Here is a 22,723-nt window from a genome sequence, read left to right as displayed (position 1 = left end):
GAGAGAGAAAGCAATGCTCTAATCAACACGTAAAGTGTGCGATTAGATGCATCCAAATAGTGGCTGATCTTAAGGTTTTTTCATCAAGAAATTAGCAAAAACTTTTAGAAGGAAAAATAATATACAAAAACACAGTGCAAACATATAGCCATAGACACCTCAATGTCCGTTTTGTTTGAAAAATTTTATTCTAACATTTTTATACTACATACTATATATAATCTTTTTATTTATTTTTATCAAATGTATGATATATAGATGATGAGTAAAAGAAATTAATAAATTTAAAAAAATAAAATTAAAAAAAATAAAAATAAATATAAATATAGTATATGGTTTGTAACAACGATCACTGCAAAACTCCATTTTGTTTTTTCTGAGCTGTAACGCGCATTAATCAAGATTCTCTCTCTCTCGTCTGTCGATCTCGATTCCGTGATCCGTCTCGTTCTCTTTCAATGATCCTCTCTTCTTCCCCGAGGTGTCTCCTCCACCATTTCCACAATTCTATCTCCCTGTAAGACGAACGATTACGGTTTTTTATGTTTTTTGGGTTGGTTTCTCATCTCTCTTTCTCTCTCTCCCAAATCTCCATCTCAATCTCAAAATCAAACCCATGCCTTATCGTCTCCCAGATCTACGCCTAACCCACTTTCCCCGCACACTTCTTCTCATCTTTTTACCGACCCGTATTCTCTCCCTCTGCCTATATATCTCTTTTCAGGTTTAGGCGGAAGCCGAAGCCCACTGTTGATACAATGTCTCCGTCGGCCTCTGTTCGACCCGATGACTTACTCATCGACCACTTCGACCGATTACCCGACTCCCTCCTCCTCCTTGTCTTCAACAAGATCGGCGACGTCAAGGCTCTCGGCCGCTGCTGCGTCGTCTCCCGTCGGTTCCACTCCCTCGTCCGCCAGGTCGAAAACGTTGTCGTCCGTGTCGACTGCGTCATTTCCGACGACGATTCCACCACTTCCTCTCCTTCCTCCTCCTCCGACAAATCCCGCAACCCCTTCTCCAATCTCTTCCGTTTTGTTTTCTTTGGCACCATCGTCAAACCCTTCCAGTTCTTGAACCAATTCCTGGGCGGCCCCAAGAGACCGTCTTCTTCCGGGTCGTCTTCTTCCTCGTCGTTGTTCCTCGCTGAGGATGGTGAGGTCGACCAGTGCGGCGTCACCCACCACTCCCCGACCCAGGTTCTCAAAAACTTTAACGAGGTTCGGTTCCTTCGCATCGAGCTCCCCAGCGGCGAATTGGGCATTGACGACGGCGTTTTGTTGAAGTGGAGGGCCGATTTCGGTTCTACTCTCGACAATTGCGTCATTCTCGGCGCGTCTTCGGTGGTCTACTCTTCGAAGAGCGCGTACGACAATGATGGAGATGGGTTTTGTACCAATAACAATGGAGGTGGAGGTGACGATAACGGAAGCATTCCGGAGTCATTTTATACGAATGGGGGCCTCAAGCTACGAGTCGTTTGGACTATCAGCTCCTTGATCGCGGCCTCGGCAAGGCATTACTTGCTCGAGCCGATCATTTCGGAGCACAAGACTCTTGATAATCTGGTGCTGACCGATGCGGATGGGCAGGGCGTATTGTGTATGAACAGGGATCAGCTCGAGGAGCTGAGAGTGAAGCCCTTGTCGGCTTCGTCGTCATCAAAGAGGACGCAAGTGCCTGCGCTTAATATGCGCCTTTGGTACGCACCGCACTTGGAACTGCCAGGTGGGATGGTTTTGAAGGGGGCGACGCTGGTGGCGATTCGTCCCAGCGAGCAGTCGGCGGTGGCAATGTCGAGGAAGGAAGTTTCGGATGTGTCATGGGTTTCCACGGCTTTTGAGGAGCCATACGGCACTGCGGCAAAGATACTGGTGAAGCGGCGGACTTACTGTCTTGAGATGAACTCCTTCTGATTGTGAGCAATGGGATCTGAGGTATAAATGTTGCATATCGTTATTGTTAAAGTGAAGAGAATTGGATTTCTTTTTCCCTCAAATTTGTCTGATGTATTGATTTGGTTTCGTGTGCTGTTAATTGTGCTTGAACTATTGGAGGGGGGAAGGTTTACACATTACCCACTAGATGGCAATTCTCTAGGAAACAATAATTCTTTTGGCTTTGAGATTGATCCTGTTGTCAAAGTGATGCATCTTTTAACGTTTTGGGCACCTCAATATTATTGTGCCCAAAACATAGAAAAAAATGTTTTGGTCAGTTTCAATTTTGTTGAACTTCTAATTTGTTGTGGTTAGAGGGAGAACTAAATGATTCGAGTTAGCTGTATTCTTGATGGTTTATGAGGTGATGATGGGGAATAAAAAAACAGAAATGATCGGCCTCTCCCCCACCCCCAACTGGCTCACTGCATATCATATCGACTGAGGCTCAGCTGTAGTACGAATGCATCAGTTTCCTGCATTGTTTTCTGTTTTGAATTTATTCTCGTTCTCTCCTGTAAATTATTCTAGTTGAAAGAAGTAAATCAGAATATACCGATGAAGCATTCTTACATGTCTTGTACACCTCTCTCTTTGAACTTGGACTTTTCCAGGGAAAGCGCAATCACTCAAGACATGTTTTTGGCAAAACAGGGAATTAGAAGACAAATTTCCTTGTATCTGGATTTGGATGCCAGTCCAAATCTTGCATTGGACTGCCAAGGAAACACCAATCCCCGGTTAAAATGCAAGCAATGCTAGTCTCTCTCTCCTTTCATGCTTAAACAGATGGTGGAAATGCATCTTCTAGTTGTTTTAAACTAAAGGCATATACTTGTAAAAGGGTGCACTCGTGCAACTAGAATGATGTTGTATGATCTTTCAGTTTGTAGTCTTTTACTTTCCTTTTTTCGCATCTGTATGTGAATATTGCTGGTGCGAATATGTCATGCTTGTCATATACTTTATACAGAAATGTACTATCCTTCTGCTTCGTTCTAAGTTACTCGTAGCATGAACATCAGGTCGTGTAGTGTGGGGGTAAAGGGGGATTTACCATGGCGTTTATTGTCATTAGAGGTTTCATGGTCCTGCATTTCTATTCCCTATTAACAAATATTGACAATATAACGGCCTGACTTTTTTCTTGTATGACTGGTTATTGGTGTTTCTGGTTGTCTTCTCTGAAATTGCTTTGGATTTTTTATTACGCCATTGTGAAATATTCAAGTTGCATGTCCAGATCAAAGGGCGAGCTTGAGACGAGTTGTAGACTCAGATATGTACGGATTTGATTATATATTAGGAGTCTTTCTAGATTACAAAGATTACTTGATATACAATTCCGATTCTGACAGAGATTGCATGACAATTGCTGCACAGAATTTAGGTCTCTGATTGAGGTGACTTCAGAAAGAAAACATGCCAAACAGTGAGAATTCATGGGCAAACATTTGAATTGCTAGGATAGGCATTGGAGTTTTTTTGACACAGGGTAACACCGACACTACGTTTGATGCTGATAATTGCTGGTCAGAGAGAGGCTATAGGTATAGAGTAGAAAACGCATTTAGTGCGTGAATCACTGAAACTGATGGTTTTGATTTAATAGCAAAGCTCTATATGGCCCTGATTGGATGTTGAAACAGATTGAGGTAAATTCAATTCTCAATATCAGTCTACTTAAAATTTCTTTACATATATAATTCAGAATTTTTTTTAACTCAATATTTTTTTATATATGAAATTTATAATTTTTTTAACTCTATATAAATATATTTTAATTTATTTTAATATTTAAATACATTTATATTCATCTTAAATAAATTTTGTAAATAATTCAACTTATTTAAATTCAACTCCGTGACTGCTTTTGTCCCATCTTTTTGTTTTGGCGTTCTTAGCTTGCCACGTTACACCTGACACGTCATTCAACAGAAGCATTGATTATGAGAGATTGGTTTTCATAGAATTTATTCTCACCTAACTTCTTTCACAAGATTTTATTTTCAATAATAATAATTATGAAGTGGCTTCTATTTTTTATTATTATCCTTTTTTATTGAAGCATAAATTTCGCTACTCCACTCTTATTATTATCTTTTATTTTATTATTATTTTTTATTTATTTTTATTATTATTTATTATTTAATATTTTATTATTATTTAATATTTTATTATTACTAATATTCTCAAACATTTTTACTATCAAACTTAAAATTTTGAGAATTTTAAAAACTTCTCATTTCATCAATATAATTTTTTTAAATTTTCATACAAAATAAAATAAATAATTTAATATTTTTAAAATTTTAAAATAAAAATAAAATTAAAAAATATTTTAATAATATTTTATTTATCTTTTTAATTTTAATCTTAATTTATCTTCATCTCAATCTAATGAGGCATAAATGTTTGATTGGTTTTTTTGCGACAAAGGAGGAGAGGGTTAGGCTTTTGTAGGTAGCAACAACTAGACATGCCCAAACCTTTATGTTGTCAAGCTCTGCATTCACCACCTACAAGTCTACCTTTGTTTATATATGTTAATTCGATTCTAACAAAAATGAAATTGTTATTAATATTAATTGAGGATGTCCTGACCATATTGATGATTCTGTTAATTATAAATCCTAGCTATTATTAGATCATCATCAAATGGATCGAGTTAAGGGGAGAGGAATCTTGTGAGAAATTAATATAAACACACACTCAAGCTACGTACGGATGTATTACCTACCATCTTCATCAAGTCGTTAATTCTGGTATATATATGTGATGAGAAGAGAAGACTAGACTCATCACAAAACTCATGTTATTCTCAACCATGCAAAAAGGTACGTACATGAGAGACAATATGATTTTGCAGATCAAGTAAATATTCAAAAGAATAGCTTCAATTGAATTGTAATTATGTCATATTATTCAATTAAAAACACACAATATTGCGAGCTGCTAGCTAGCTAGGCTCGACTAAATGATCATAAAATCTATCCAGGCAAGCCGAATGACTTGAAATCAGACGTAAAACAATTTCCAAAGCGTAAAACGTAATTGCATTAATGGGAGGGGGAGGGGGTACTTATTAAGCTATGCAGCTAAGGCGTACGTGCATTTGCTCACCCACGTACGTACGTCTTGCTTGCTGGCCCCTGGCCTGCGCGCGCTTAGATGATGATGATGATGGTGATGATGATCTCCTTAATTCATAATTTCCCTGCATTAATATGAGCGTTTGCCACTATATATCAGCACTGTTCATCATCCAAATTATATAAGAAGACTTTTTGTCATTCAAATTAATACTGGACCAAAAATCATTATAAGTATATATACATTTCACTGAGGAGAAAAGGGATCCATGGAGAAACCGCAGTTGGAAGCTGCTTCCGCCAACATGCAAACAATTTTTGTACCAATCAAAATATGACATATACAGTCAGATAAATAATTATATATATATATATATATATTATCTCATTGAAGAATGATAAGCTTCGTGAAGAAAAGAGATATATGTACCAAGTCATATTAATGTATTGAAGTATTGTTGATCACATTGTGTAGCCAGTTCTGATCTTCGTATCATTTTATATTTAGATTATGATCAGATTAAATAATAAAAACAATCAGAATCTCAAATGAATAGATCTTCAATCAGGACATGAGTCACTGATTTAACTACGACACTCGATGGCAAGATTTCAACTGCATTCTTTATATATACTAGATGGCAAGAAATACTAGTCGAAAAGAAGATTAATCAAAATTCAATGAGTAGAGACAAGTGCAGATCAGGTCAAAGCATGATCCTCATATATATATATATATATATATATATATATATATATATATATATATATATATATATATATATATAGCACCAACGGCCACAATCATGAGAAATATGAAAGCATCGGCCAGAAGTCATAAATTATGTACGTACTTGATTTTCTAATAGAAAGTGTAAAGTGTGGCATTGTATGTCCTTTTCAAGAAGAATCAGCACTAATTCTAGGAATAAAGAAAACCGAAAGATCTACAATGGGTTCTAGTGGCAGCCAGTATAGGATTCATGTCTTTTCCAAAAGGAAAAGGGATGAATTCTAGCAATAAAAAGCATATAAGGTAACAGAACAAAAAAAGGGACAATATGAGACCATATCAGCATAGGACATGCCAACGAAACAAACGGCCAAAGACAGTTCTAATATAAGTGATTCACGACTTCTAACCATATACATTGGCATATATATATATATATTGATCGGTATATATATATATATATATATGAGTAAATCTATTCATTATCTAATTTCTCATCATCTCATGATGTAGCATTAGATAATAGGTTTACAAATAAAATATAATAATAATCTCCAATCATCTAATGTCACATCATAGAATGATAAAAGGATGATGAAAATTGGGATGATGAGTAGCATTACTATATATATATATATATAGAGAGAGAGAGAGAGTTCAAGAAATCGATCTCCAGTGTGAACAATTACAGTCGAAAAAAGCCAATCAACTCACTATATATAATGTAACTGTTCCGGCCTTTATCAGGGAGTGTGCTTTAAGACAATAACTTTGAGACTCCAATCTAAGCATATAGATCAAAACCACAAGGACCACTGGTATGAATATGTGAAATGCCCCTTAGTGAGAGGTGTTCATGTGCTTATTGTGCTTTCTTCAATTGGTATTCCTTCAGGTTACACCTTCATGATGTGAAAAACATTTTAAACTACTCTTTAATTATCAGTATAATGCATGCATTAATCATATTTAGTCAACAAGTTGTTTTAGAACATGTGTAGGCTTTTTAGCTCATAGTTAATATTCTAATTTAAACATGTTATCAACCTATATATTCAAGTCAATATATAGCGTGCCATTGTGCAGAGAGCATTCAACAGACTGAGAATCAATATTCGATCTCCGTTACGTACATAAATGCATGGTTAGCCCCATCATAAGTTTTATCTGAAGCACTTTGTTATGTGAGAGGAGGAACATTGTAGTACTCATAGTTTCTCTTCATAGTGAGAATAGTATTGGATGGGCTGCAAGTGATCATTACCCTCTGCTCGTTACTAGCAGCTAGGGAAAGATAAATTAAGATCTCCTAAAGTTCATGTCCAAATTTTAAAGATCTCCTAGAGTGCTTAGTAGAACTCTTTCTTAAAACACTCTTAAGCAAGCGCGCAGTCTAGCTACTTAGAAAAACTAATTCACTATTTGAAAATTAACTTACAAGAAGTCTAATTACAAAATCTTTACAACCATTTCCTTGAACATAACAGTAGCAAGAATCCCTACTTATACCAACAAAACTATTTGCAGCCTTATCACAGTAACAATCAGAACTATGACATGTACAATCTCTAGATGATCAGTGGGTTTCTTCTACTGGAACTCTACTTGCTGAAGTACGTACGTACTTGCCTCAACTAAAAAAGAAAAATCATCATATTTGTTTTTTTATGTGGTTTACAAAAGCTGTAAGAAATATTAGAGAGTACTAGCTAGAAGCGCGCATAAAATCTATTTTTTTGAGGTTGTCTCTCATATATAGCACAAAATAGGAATGACAACACGTACTGTAAACTTCCTCTAAAAAATTCGTGCAAAATAATTCTTCTTTTTATAGGTTCGTGCAAAATGATTCTTATATAGGTCTAAGGTTATAAAGATCCAAATTTAAAAATGCAAAATTTTGAATCTAGAAAAACTACATATATAGATGTTGTACTTGTCATGTCAAGATATTGCTGAGAGGAGAAGATCGATCGCTTGATCGAGAGTCTCACATGTTTTAGCTAGGTCATGAACTCTCTAGACAAATTAATCCACCTGAAATTCATCATCAATTGAGAGTCCCATGAAAGTTTCTAGGAAAATATGTTGACAAGCACTTTTGACCACATAAATGTTGAAACTTGACTTGAAAATCGATCTTCACAAAATATGAAGTTGAGAACTTTGAATTGTCTTTCCAAAGCAATGGCCAAGATTTCTTTAATTCTGATTCCAGAATTAAAAGTTATGACTTTTTTACTTTAACTAGGTATATTATGGACAACATGGAACTGATCAATGTTATTAATTAGGAGTTTTTCATTTGAGTTGAGGATTACTTCTACTAGTACTGCTGCATGCAATTTCTTTTGTGATCTGCCTCTTTAATTCGATTTATATATATATAATGTTCTTTGTATTAATTGGTTGTTTATCCTTTTTTTTATTTTTTCTCTTGAACGATTGTTTTATTACCTAAAACACTGATGCAACTAAACTGCTATATATCACATTATTCATTAATCAGTAACCTTTTAGTCTTCAAAAGCTTGAACCCATCAATATTCATCAAGTACTAATAAGCTTAGACCTACATCGTGTGCAAATATTTAAATTTAGAGTTATTCTATTCTCAAACTAGTGTGTAGAACACACCACCCACATCACTTAAAATGGTAAAAATTTGATTTGTAAGATTCAAATTCAAAAATTTCTCTTCCAAAAAAATTATGCCATGTAAGCACTTAATTTCCTAGGTGTGCTATGATCGGCACTGGCTTAGAAATAGATTTTTTGTTTCAATTTATCAAAGCAAAAATACCATATGTTAGTGATGAGAAATACAAACTAAAAGATCACTACTAGCTAATTTTAAATAAATAAATAATAATTTAATTAAATATATTAATTAATTTTATATAAGAAATAAACTTTAAGTAGAATGAGTGATTTAGTTTGGTAGATTGTTTTCTACTTTATACAATTTTGATTAATGATATACAGTGGCCGGGACTAGTTGAAAATTACAGGAGCAAACCTTCTTGCTTTGATAATTTGCAGTATATATAATATATTTTTAAATAAAACTAATGCTTCAATTCATGGACATGTTATTTTTTTATAAATTTAACTTGATGGTAATACTATATAATAATTACACCAATATACAGTAGGTGAATGATCATCATGTGGCTTTTAGAAACCCTAATTATTATTTAACAAATAGTATATATTTGGCATATATATATATAGTATATTGATGACGTGGCTTATATATGTATATATATATAAAAGAGCAAAGCTCAAAGCTTTCAAAATTATATGGGATATAAATTGTACCTATTAATGGTTCATGAAAATGGAGCTAGCCCCATATATATATATATATATATATATATATATATATATATAATATAATATAATATAATATAATTCCAAATTCAAGCTGTAAACATAAAATTATTCAAAAGAAAAATGAGAAAACGGACGTAAAAGAAAGATGAAGCTGTAATAAAAGAGAACTTCATGGCAACTTATATTAGAATTCATGATTTCCCTTTTCCTTAATTAACTAATTAGATTATAACTTGCCCTAAGATAATGATCAATATTATGCTCGATCGTCAACCTTAAGACAAAATAACCTACAGAAGTATTTCAATTAAGTAATTAAGTTTCTTATGTGTGTGTTATATGTATATATGTTAATTAATGTTGTCATAAGTGAGATGACTGCTGAAATATATAATTAATGTTGGTATAAATGATTTATTCACAAATTTTGCTTCTTATTCATGAATTTCGAAGTTATGATCCATTTTCAAATTTGGATGAAAACTTAACTCAAAGTATACTTTCTAAAGCATTGCGTGGGAGCTAATTAATTCTGAAGTACTAGGCACTACAGAAAACATGAAAAACTAGAAAGATTGGTTTCAATTAGTTTTTATCCTTTTTTTTTAGCAAACATATAACAGTACTTAAATTATTACTTCAGATCAAAGCCAAATATATGTATAAACGAGTTGAGTTTGAGTGAGTAATGGGGGGTCAAGACTTATTCAATTAACTTTTATTTTGAACATGCGGAGTCAAGCTCAAGTTTATTATCGAGTTGCATTTTATGTTTACGAACAACTCATTTAATATTATTCAAGCGAGCTTGAACTTATTCAAGAGCTATTTAGTTTTGATAGTATGTTCTTTAAATTCTATATTATAATTACTTTATCTATAACTTTTTTTATTGGTACCGATCGATTGTCCGGGAACAAAGTTCAGACTAATATCGACGGTACAAAGGCCTTTAGCAAAACTTTATCTACTTTAACAAGTAAATCTTGAGCTTTTGTGAATATCTTTATGTATTTTAGATCTACATATATCAATGACTATATTCATAAAGATAAACAATATGCATAGTATTAGGAATATGATTTCATCTTATATTTTTAAGTACTTATATTTAGCGGTATTCTCATTATAAAGTAGAAGATATTACTCTATAAAATAATAAATATGAAGGTATTTGAGTTTATACTTGTACAAATAATCGATCATAATTTTGTGTTCATAGACGGTCCATTCAATAAAAATATAATCAAATTGAACTCGGGTATGAATATCGAGCTGAATCTCGAAGAGCTTGCATGCGAATAGCATTGTTTATTTATAGGCCTATATACCCTTGGGAATTACTTGAGCTTTTTTTGAAAAGAAAAAAACTAGATAGTAGCAAAAAGAAGGCACAAGAATTTTTCTAAGATAGATATTCCAAACTACATAAGGTGGCCTCTTACATGATGAGGGACTGCCTAGCTAATGTGGTGGAAGAGATCCTTTGCATTGCAGGTGTCCACTGCGTGATGGAGATCACTCTTAGGATGCCAACCCTCATGATTAGGGTTCTCTTCACAAGCGAGGAATTGGGGAGAACCCCTCGCCAACACCCCAAACATCATAATGGGGTGGTTCTCCACTGATCCAGAGTGTAGAATTAGGGGGATGGAGCTAGAAACCTCCCCTAATGCACACAAAGAAAGGGGGATATCTCAGTCTCACCTGGCCTTGTGCAAGGTCGGACTAAATGACCCCACCGTGGGTGGTGAGCAAAGGGAAGATCTCGATCCCCCTTATGTACAAAGGGGGACGGTGAAGATATCTACCTTTGCTTGTTCTAGCACTGGGGAGAGATCTCCTTTCTTGCGCATAATGTGCAGAGGATAGATCTTCCCTCTTGTGCGTGAGGTTCCTCCATAAACAAGGGGTGATGATGATCTGATCCCCCTTGACCACGTAATTCCTCCTCCACACAAGCTAGTATTGATCTCCCTTACAATGCATCATGTGGGGAGGAGGGAATAGAAGATGTGTCTCTGCCATTTGCACGATGGTGCAGATCCCATTGGTGTGCACACAACAATGAGGGTATATCCCTTCCGTCCTGCACAATTCATATATAGAGAATATGTCCCTCTAGCTAGCACAGAGATGGAATCTCCTCCATGCATGAGAATGGATCGAGATCCCTTCTCTACACCTAGTGTTAGCTAGGGTCGAGAGGTAGATCTCCCAACCACACCCTCTTCCCTGCTTAGTGAAGTGACAATGGGACATGTACTTGCAAGGCAGTGCATGGAGATATCTTTGCTCTCCCTTGTGGAAGTTTTTTATACTTTTTTTGGGTTGAGAATTCTTTTCTAAGGTGTTTTCATGTTGTTTTGGCAACTATGAAATGTTCTTAATGTTGCCAAACCAAGCCAGGGGTGCATTAATAACAATTTTTTTTGAGAAAAAAAAAATATTCATTGTTAATTTTTATTTTTGTACATCACTAAGAAATTTATAAAAATTTCATTTGTTTAAAAGTCATTGAATCTAATTTCCTCTTTCACTTACAGTCTAACCTAGCTAGCTGATGAAATACAGACCAAAAAAAAAAAATTATAAGTGTTTTAATTATTACTTCTTTTATTTCTTTCGTTCTTCAAATTTCTCCAAACGTCTCATTCATCTCCATCAGTTATCTCCTGTACAAATTAAGGCACTTTGTGGGGGCTTATGACATTTAGACTAACGAAAAAATCTTCTACTATTCATTACCTCGTATCATACATCCTATAAAACTTATAGAATGTAAATAAATAATAATTGATATATAGCATATCTCTTTTACTAATTTATTATTATTTATAAACAATTTATTACTATTTATATAAATAGTTTACTATTATTTCTAAAAAATTTTACTATTGATGCAACAGTGATTTTCCTTACTGGCTACGTGCATGGCCTTTCCGAACAGAACAGCCGTAGCCTATCGTACGCCTATTGTCTGATTCACCAGACCAAACGACTTAACAACTCAAACCCTAAGCAACGCTTTCCAGAACACGACAGTGCGCCGAGCTACTGCCATGTGCAGCTTAAGTTAATTTTGGGGGGCAGAAAAGAAAGTTGGGATTCTAAAGCTACCAAGAGCTTCGTATCATTTTTATTAAAAAAAGTATACCTTGCTCCAGTACTCCATTCAGTGCCCAACACATGGCCTCGCCAATACACAAGCTAACACCTGTCGTGGAGTTGCAGATGCTAGAGATAAGGAAACCAGGAAGAGATCAAACATGGAGACAACCACCTGATCTTTTATTCACACCAATTCATGCAGGAATCAAATAAACATGAAGTGACGCCCAAAAAAATGTGCTCAGCGGTTCAGTTCTTTATGATTACCAAGAAAGCAAAACAGTTCATGGTATTGCACACAACACGTAGATCCAAAAAGAAGAGAAAAAAAAAATCATACAAACATCAGAGACGGGAAAGTAAAAACCCGTGTAATCGATGAGGGAAAGAACCAAACAAGCACAGGTATAGAGAAGCAATGTAACTAAGATGGAGGCAAAAACTAATAGAAAATTAAAAAAAAAAAAGTAAGGATCGAAATTTCGGTAGCTTACCAGGAAGAAGATGGGCGAAGATGATAGCTCATCTAACAGGAACTTAGTTCTTTCCTTTTCCCTTCTGGTCTGAATGCCGGCTAGCGTCGCCATAGCTGAGCTGCAAGCGACCGTCGAATATTCCAGGTGAGAACTGGTGGTGATGGTGATTCTCCATGGCTAAAGACGCTGAAGGTGCCGAAGCCATGAAGAAGGGTACGTTTGGTCCGTCTATAGGAGAAAACCTCTGGAGGTGAGGCAAAAGAGACGGTGAATTGGACTGAAGGGTCCCCTATTATTGTAACCAGCAAGCTGGCCGGATGAAATGGTGAAATTGAGGTTGTAGTCAACCGGCCCACCGCCTGGCTGTGATGTCGCCGAAGCCACCGGGATGAGAGGGTCAGGAACGAATGAGAAATGTTGCAGCTCTGAATGATTATCCCCTGATAAATTGAACGCTGGAACCGACATCGTCATTGGAAGGGAATTTCCCAGATGGATTTGACCTGAAAACCCCGACGAATGATGGGCTCGGGAAGAAGGCCCCAGAAGCCCCGAGTCGAAATAGTCCATTGGTGTCGAACCAGTCCACTGCCTCGCCGCCGCCTTATGAAACAAATTAGTCTCACAGCCGGGGTTTTGATGCCCTGAGCGAGTGGGACTATTTGCATTGTTGTTAACACTGCTGATTCCACCGGTGAGAAGCTCCGTAAACGAAGCATTGTGGGAAATCTGGTTCACGTTTTGAGCAATGCGAGAGTCATTTTCCTTCTCTTTCTCTTTAGCTGCTCTTTCCCTTGCCCGCTCACGAGCCTTGACCCTGATTTCGGACCGCGAGAGCGACAAACCGGAGCCCTTGCTCGTCTCCGAGGTGCTGCTACAAGCGGACTTGGACAAAGAAAGGTGCTGGCTTTGGTTTTGGAAATTGGGGTCACCATCTAACTCAACCTCAGCTGAATCAAACCCTTGTTCCGTACCCCCGTTCGCCCGCTTCTCATCGCTCAGTTGCTTCGGGGTATCGGGAAAAGTACTTAGTGATGGAAGCTCAGCAATAGCATCGGCCGCCGCCTTGATCAGCCACTCCACAGCTTTGCTAGGCTGATCGACACCCAACCGATCTTGAAGATCATAGAACTGAATCGCCGTGGCTACCGATAGTCTAACCCTCCGGTCTCTCAAACCCTTGGACGTCCAGACCTTGCTGTGGCGATCCTTGCCACCCGAGGCCCGAGAAACCCTAATGATGCGGGAATGGTTCCAGCCGCGAAGCCGGTTGACATTCCCACCGGCATCGCTTCCTGGGCCAACCCTGTTGAGTTCTCCATCTTCCTCATCATCTGGGTAGTGGTCAGGAACCCCTTTCGAGCCTATCTTGCCAGAATCATTTCTGCCATTTCCAATCCTAGGGAACTTACAAGCTGGTGCCTGCTCATGAATATCCTCCACCTCCATACCACTTTCATGCCTTTCTCAAACAGAAACTCGTACAATTGAACACACCTACTTAGTTTTTTTTTTTTTTTTTTCTCTCTCTCTTATCCTTCTGCTACTTCTAGAGAGAGAAATATAAATAGAGAGATGGAGAGAGAAAATCGATATTTTTTATCCTTAGATGGAGAAAGAGGTGTGATGAGAGTGCAGGTGGGGTTGCAGTGTCCTATGCATATTGATGACGATAATTCATTGAGTACTTTGGCTATTTAGTGATAAAAAGGCATTTTTTTACGCTACCGATCGATATATCACCGTCCAAGTCAGTGAAGGCTAGCAGTAGCTCTTGCTTAAGCTTTTTGCAGTCGCAGACCACACCAGAGACCGCCTTTCAAAAGCAAAGCCTGAATCGGCCTCAGAGCCTCAGCCTCCTCACAGCCCCCTGCAAACCCCAAAAGCAAAAATTACCCACCAAAACAAAAGCGAGTTAAGAAAACTGAAAGGGTCAGATGCTTAATAGCTAATACGTATACACGCTGTACGCTGCTTTAGCATCTCATCAGTCCTTACAGAGCTCACAGAGAGAGAGAGAGAGAGAGAGATCAGAGATCTGACTTTGGTTTTGCTTCGTCCACGCACAGCTACGAGGCTTCAGAGTCTTATGCCTCCTCTCTCATTAAAGACTTGAAAAGCTTAGTGGACGCTTTTAAAGACGAGAAACTTTAGCAAAGGTACTAACCCTATATATTATTACCATGATCTGAGCCTCTGTGCTTCAGATTCAAGCGGCAGAAAATAGCATGCCACTCACCGATCTGAGCCTAACCCTCTTTTCCATCTCTAGTCCCTATTTAAAGCTTTCGCTGGCCCTAAAAATGCCAGACATTCTACCAAGCTTAACCATTTCAATAATAATTAATTCAAACCCATTAATAAAAACACTGTCCGTATAGTACCAACAAAAGACAGGGAAGAGAGAGAGAGAGAGAGAGAGAGAGAAAGAATAAATTTTGCATACTTTGAAGATTGGTCGGAGTCTGACAGGTGTTAAGCTCTCGGTTCCTCGGCTTTGTATTTGTTATAGTTATTGAGAAACTTCGTTTGATTTTAGACAATTTGGATAAGCACCCAGAGCTCACAGCAGATCTGTGGTTCTAAAGCTCCTTGAATCGCAACCTGCAATTTCAGCTCATTCGAAAATACATCCATCAACTTCTTAATTAGATAATCTCCTTCTTACTAACCCACACACCAAAGAAACCAAACCTATAAGTTTTTTAACAATATTCTTCAAAACTCTCCGATATCTTTCTCTTCGATTTCCGAAACCCTGAGTAAGAGATCCAAAAAAACTAAAAAAAAAAAAAAAAAGTAGAAGATAAGAGAGATCAAAGATGAAGACCTTTCTTGGAAGTTCTGTGTTTCCGGAACTCCCGTCAAGAGGGCGGACTTGGTGCACTTCGAGTTTCCAATTATTGTTTCTTTGTTTCAGTTCCTTCCCGTCACTTTTAGTTCACTCGTCGTTTTATCCAGTACAGCTAATGAAAAAAATATACAAAATTCAGTTCGACAGAGGAAAATTAAGGAGCTAAAATTTGGAAAGAGACCGGCACTTACACTACGGGACTGGTCGAAGAGGAGAGACATATATATATATATATATAGAGAGAGAGAGAGAGAGAGAGAGAGAGAGAGAGAGGAATAGGGTTGGTTCGTTTGTTTGGTCGGTGAGAAAGTGAAAGGAAAATCCGGGGTTGTGGGGGAATGTAAGGGAATTGCAGAGAGAGAGAGAGAGAGGTTCAAAAGAGCCCTAAAGGAGAGAAGTAACAAAGGGTTCTTCTTCCCCGTTCGAGCAAAATCACCGGGCTTATCGGGAAATGACACACACTGCGCCGTTCCCTCAGTTGTTTTAAAATCTCCTTTGCATTTTGCCCCTCCTTCTTCGCCTTTCTGCTATTTTGCCATTATCTTTTATCTATTTTTCTTTACATATATAAATTTCTATTTAATTTGGCTGTAGAAATATAAAATAAATAATTACCCATTTTCTGGACAAATTGTGATTCAATATATATATATATAGATATATATAGATATATATATATATATATGATATAAGAAAAGTTGTCTTGAATTGGAATTGTAACTCCACATTGTATTCTCATTTTAATTAAATGATCAAACAATTTAATTAAAATTATTAGTGATGAATCAGAGAAATGATATTTACAATCATTGCACACTCTCTTTAAAAAAAGTAAATAAATATAAAATTTACATAAAAAAATAACTTTTTAATAAATAGACTCTACTCTTTTTCAAAAGGAATGAATCGCGCTTGCACAATCCATAACTGTATCTAGTTATTACTCTTAAAACCGGGGGGGGGGGGGGGGGGGGGGGGATTGCATTGCAGTTTATAAGCTAGCGGAGTAATGAATTTTAGTGGTTAAGATGTTTGTTAAATTTTTGGGCAAAAGAAGAAGAAGCAGGTTGCAACAGATATAGCATTAATGTTCAGTTGGACACCAAACTTCTGATGGATCATCAGCAGGAAGTAGTGTTGTAGTACTGAGATAGATGATCATGCATGATGAGTAGTTGCATCATTTTCATTTCCACTAATTCCATTTAGATCTAGTACTTGTCATTTTCTTCTCATTCTTGCAGTACTATTAATGAGTAATTAATTGAGATTAATTAATGGAGGACTGGGGAGATTTATGATCAAGAGCTATATATATATATATATATATATCAAGGAAACAAATTAAGACTAGGGTATTTGTCAAATGAACTCATCTTGGATCTCATGCATATATGCATGTGTTGATCTGGTTGAATATATAAATAAATTGAACAGATGATCAAAACAAAATTGATAAAAATTACAACAACAAATTAAAACTCTAGATCATCAAAATAATTAACAAAATTATATTTCGAACCGATCGAATTGATCCAAAATTTAATGTATGGTATAATATTGTCACAAAATCCTATTCTAATTGTCTTCCATTTTGATGCAAAACTATAGGAAAATGCATGTAATCCAAAACAAATTGAAAGTAGAACAGTACACTATGACAGCAATTGGATTTATTGACCACAATATATATATTATTGAAAATATAGTACTGCCTGTAGTTTATCAGAATTCTTTTTTTTTTTTTCTGAGTTAATTATAATATGAGAGAAATAAGCAATAAAATGGTTCAAGTCTTAAATTCTTTTATCAATTTAATTAATAGTGTTTATATTTGAAGGTTTATAAAAAAAAAAAAAAAAAAGTAGAACTAAAAATTAATAAATAATCTATTATGATGGATATATTTTATCAAGAGATTAATAATTATGAGGTTCCTTGAAGAAGTTAATTGGTGCAAGCTTGGGAATTATATATTAGTAATTTTGATATATAGCAGCAAGATCACTATATATATTCAAGCAAAGAAAACATAAAAAATACAATAATTTCTAATGTATAGTTTCTCATAATTGGAAAAAAAAAATTAAAACATGTAATTTGTAGTTATTTAAATATATTTAACTCTCACAACATGCATTGGAAATCCTAAACTGATCTAATGCACATTTCAAAAAAAAAATTGGAGGCCACAGCAAAGCTAGAAAATAGACATGGTGGAGGATTGAAGTGCATTAAAAAATAAAAACATTTTTCAAGTTTTTTAGGGATGCTGAGGGGCCATGCCTGCCTGTCTTCAGCATAGCCTAACCTAGCTACTAATTCCCCTATTTTGAGGAGATACCATCAGTAGCCTGCAGCTTCTAAAGTTCCCCACCTAAATATTAAAGAAGAAATTTAAGGCATAGTTTAAATAGCAAGACTTTTATCTAATTTTATTTTAATATTTAAATATTATAAATATAAATATTTTTTAATTTTAATTTTTTATAAACTTTTAAATAAAATATAAAAAATAATTTAATTTTTTCAAACTTAAAAATAATAATTATATTTTAATAATATTTTAATTTTATAATATTTTTATTCAATTTTTTCTATCTCATTTTTTAAAACTCTATAAAACATCTTAACTTAGATAATTTATTATTATTTACAAACTATTTTAGTATTATTCACAGATTATCTTATCTCACCTTACTATCTAAACTAAGCCTAAATTCAAAAGCTCAGAGTAAGACCTAATTAATTAAAGCACACCCTTCATGCAGAGTAGGGCAACAACCAAAATTAGCTATATGTTTCTAATTTCCCATTAATTAATTGGTCAATTCTTTTGTATTTCTCTCAATAATGCTATATATATAATAATTTGAAGAAAAATTTAATGATACATATATATATTCTCCTTTTACAGTTCTTTTCATAATCGTGTATGTTTACAAAAAATTTGAAATTCAAATAAGACAGATCAAACTCAAAGTCGAAAAAAAACTTATAATATTTTTTATTATAATTGCATTGAACTGCCAAAATTAGAGCATTGGCATTATCTAGCCAAATACCACTGCCTAGTCAAATTTTACCTAACTATTACTAAAATAGTTTGCATTGAAGTAGTTAAAACTCTAATGTTTCACTTTTAAGTTATAGTAAAGTCAAACTATTTTTCAAGTTTAGAGTTTTATTGTACATTTCCAAAATAATTTTTAGTCTAAAAATATTCTCCAAGTTCTACCATTCAGTTCGTCTTTTCCTTTTTTTTTTTTTCTCTCTTCCCTTTTTTTTATTTTTTTTATTATGACTTTAGCCAAAACCTCAATTTTTAATAAAATTTTAAATTTAACAATAGCCAGAGCATATATTGCCAATGCTCTTAGTTAACTAGGCTGGCTAGCACCATATAAAAAAGGCCAAAACATAATAGAACCAACATTGGCTTTGCTAAAACTAAAACAGCCAAAGATTTTAGATTTGCTACAGTACTGCAAGTGGCCAAGACAATTCTATTGTCTTTCCTAATTATTCCTTTGGCATTTTTTTTTTCTTTTAAAAAATACTTCTGCAACAAAAAGGTTAGATAAAAATAAGCATACAAACTGATATAACTTCATAATTAGATTTATTTTACAATAAAAATAATTTTATAATTTGATGTATCACATTAAATCACGTCAGTTTATAAGTTTACTTTTATGAAATCTATTTGTGATTAAAATAATTTTCATTTTGAAATGCAACAAGCAAAGCACTCATGGCAATTTATATGAAATTTAGTCTTGCATGCTTTCTACATGTGTAGTATGAAATTTAGGTTTGCAAAATATATAAAAAAATAAAAACTTCAGGATTGTTTACAATATTGTTAAGAGTAATCCTACATACAGTTTTAATATGTGCAAGAATCGCATTTTCTCTTTGAAAAACAAAGTTTGATCCTCCAGTAAAAAGTGAATTTTTTATGTAGGTTGTAAATTTGACAACTTTTTTCAATGGGAGTACTAAGCGAGGTTCACACAATAAAAAACTGTACAAATCATTTCTCTAACTTTGTCAATAAGTACCGTGTAGTTTTTTTTTTTTTTTATATAAGAAAACTAGGTTACATATTTGAGAGTGATTGACTATTTATAACTCATAAAATCATTCCTATTTACATAGCACAATAGATAAATGTGTGCTAGCATTGATCATCAATTAGAACTGATGAGGGGGTTTGGAGCTTCCTCTCCTCCCTCCCTCCCTCCCTCCCTATTCCCTCTTCTTTCTAGTTCTTCGTTTTCTTCTTCTTCTTCTTTTTTTTTTTTTTTTTTTTTTTTTTGTATTTTTCTTTTAAAGTAGGGCAAAATGTTGATCTGTTGCTCTCCAAAGCCCGGTGACTACCACGCATCCCATCGCAAGATTCCAAAGGGCCGATCCTTCAGAAGGGTGAAGAATCTCGTCGGACGGAACAGTGCATAAGCCACATGAGTGATCCAAAGTGCACGCGTGACATTCACGCGCCACCGCAAGGGGAGCTTTACTACTGCCACTCGCGACATTTCTGAACCAGGATCATCGGTTTCTTCAGACTCGATTGTCCGTTGTACTTCCAAGGTGGCGTGTGTCCCTCAAACGCCACCACAATCCATGTGTTTGCTTCTTTGATTTCCTCTAAGGTTGAAAATACAGATCTATAACTTTCCAAGCTGTATTTCACTATTTTCCCATATATCATTTACGTTTTCTGTTATTTCCTTTATTTTAAGTTAATAATAAAAAAAGAAATAGTTTCTTGGACATTTTGTCCACAGAGTAAAAGTCTTCTCCTCCTCTAGAGAGTGGGGTTTGAAATCTCTGCTTTAGACATAATGTGGTCTCTTAGATGGTTTGTCTATAGAGAGTTCCAGAAGTTAAAACTATATGAGTCACAAAGAAATTTGTATACTGGTGGAGCCCCAATATTGAGTAGTTGGCTTGTAATTTGAATTTTTTCCTGTATTTATCAGTCACAGCTATAACTTCTCTTTTATAAATGAATGAAGTCTATTTTTCATTAAAAAAAGTAGAACTGATATATGATGGATGCACCATTTTGGAAATTATATATTAACTTAACTCCCAAGCTCTCAAGTTCATAATCATGTTACTAATATCCTTAGAAAGAGCTATATATATAAATATATATATATATATATTTATAAATTCAGATCACATATAATTTAATATTTCACCCACCCAATATTACACGATATCGTGCATGAAATAATATCAGAAAGCCTTAATTATTATTATTATTATTATTTCTGAGCAGAAAGTACCTTAATTATTAATTATGGGATTTAAATGGACCTACTCCACATACCAACTTAAAAGCTTCTCTTGTACAATTACAAATGTTCACGTCTTTAATGTGCATAAGTGTACGTACGTTATATTAATTCATGTACTACAACTCACGTTAAAGACTTTGAATGTACCTAGCCAATATATATCTACATATAATTAATTATAATAATGGTTGAACATTAGATTTCAAACTACCTAGCTACATTTTCACGCATAGTATTCTGTGCATGTGATTGGAAAATATTTTATAAAACAGATTTTATAAAAATTTTTATAGTTTTATATGATACGTTAAATTTATTTTATAATAAAAATAATTTTATAATTTAACATATTACATCAAGATGTCTTGTTAGTTTATAATTTTTTTTTATAAAATCTATGTGCAGCTAAAGCATTTTTTTTATTAATATATGCAAGAAAATGTTTTAATATCTGGGTTTCATGAGAATTTTTTTTTTTTTAAAAGAAAAAATATCAAAGTTTAGGTTAAGAATATTTATATACTGAAATTCCGATATGGTGCAAAAATTAAAAAAATAAATAAACAAAAGAACTGCTTTTGAGATATTCATGTATATATATTTTAATATAACTATTTATAATTTATTCTCAACAAATCTCATGCATGATTAATCCTAGCTCTTAGAGTACGCGCACTTGGCTCAAGAAAAGAAAAACATCCGGGTTTTTTTTTTTTTTGTTTAATTTTTAATTTTATTTTACTTAATCCATATAAATTAATCTAGCTAGGATAGACAGACTTGAGAATACTACTTTTTTCATTGATAAACGTAGAGCGCACAAGACACTATTTGGACATTCTATACCATTATATATATAAATTATATATATATATATATATATATATATATATATATATATATATATATATATATACATACACGCGGGCGCACATGAATATCAAATTTTTTGCCCCTAACGAAAGATATAGTTATAAGTTGTATAAGTGTTGTATATTCTTTTTTAAATGAAAAATAGTAAGATCTATTATTAAAAAATTAATTTTTTTATATAGGTCTCATATTTTTTTTTTTTAAAAGAGTACATGACACTTACGCACTGATCTATGATTGCAAATATTATTTTACTTTTTTCAAAGAAATGCTTTAGTTATTATATAAAAATCATTTCACAAACTGATATAGTTTTATATGGTATGTTTGATTGTAAAATTATTTTTATTGTAAAGTGGATCAAACTTATTATATAAAATTATGTTAGTTTATGAATTTATTTTAATAAAATCTCTTTATGAATGTAGCACTCCTTATTTTCTTCTCTTTTTTTTTTAATCAATCATATATAATACTAAAACAAGCTGGTCATATTATTTCCATGAAACGAGCATATATAGAAGTTATTGATTTATTCCTGATCAGGAAATTAAATCTAATTAAGTTGTATGTGATCATTATGAGCAGTACCATATAATATATACGTTTCTCATCAAAAGAAATATTGCTCCTAGTTTTATGTATATAAGAGATCATCAGAGAATCAGGCTGTGAGTTTGAGTGAAATTTCATTTTTCAATATTATTTTATCTAATGTGATGTAATCATCATGTATAGATCATCAATAAATATGATGCACGTATGTTGATCATGTTTTATATATGATCATTACTATGGTATATAAAGAGTTTTTCTATTTATCATTCTTACACCACACATTTGTTAAGAAAAAAATAGTCCCGTTTGAAACTTAGACTCTAATTTTAAGCCGAGTCTAACATTCAAATATTTAATTGTCAAATCACTAAATTCATCTCAACTCAAAATATTTTTACACATGAAATCTACAATTTTTTTTTAACACAACACTTCTTT

At 34.0% G+C, this 22,723-nt stretch overlaps 1 protein-coding gene and 1 pseudogene across 2 annotated transcripts; one reads left to right on the top strand and one right to left on the bottom strand.

Moving 5' to 3' along the window:
- Positions 1 to 360: 360 nt before the first annotated feature.
- Positions 361 to 13,195, top strand: LOC121267014 (F-box protein At5g46170-like). Of its 2 annotated transcripts, XM_041170899.1 has the most exons (4): positions 361 to 1,937; positions 2,555 to 2,572; positions 12,193 to 12,202; positions 13,181 to 13,195. In XM_041170899.1, exon 1 carries the CDS (start codon positions 759 to 761, stop codon positions 1,914 to 1,916), a length of 1,158 nt encoding a protein of 385 aa, XP_041026833.1. In that variant the 5' UTR covers positions 361 to 758; the 3' UTR covers positions 1,917 to 1,937; positions 2,555 to 2,572; positions 12,193 to 12,202; positions 13,181 to 13,195. The 2 variants fall into 2 exon arrangements, with proteins under 2 accessions (XP_041026833.1, XP_041026832.1); XM_041170898.1 differs by lacking the exons at positions 12,193 to 12,202; positions 13,181 to 13,195 and having other exon boundaries at positions 2,555 to 2,942.
- LOC121267013 lies at positions 4,816 to 15,999 on the bottom strand (annotated as a pseudogene).
- Between the last annotated feature and the right edge of the window lie 6,724 nt (positions 16,000 to 22,723).

Source organism: Juglans microcarpa x Juglans regia, chromosome 5S (assembly GCF_004785595.1).
Source record: "Juglans microcarpa x Juglans regia isolate MS1-56 chromosome 5S, Jm3101_v1.0, whole genome shotgun sequence".
Classification (NCBI taxonomy): Eukaryota; Viridiplantae; Streptophyta; class Magnoliopsida; order Fagales; family Juglandaceae; genus Juglans; species Juglans microcarpa x Juglans regia.
Note: the sequence above shows the minus strand (reverse complement) of the source record. Positions and strands in the feature narration are given on the sequence as shown.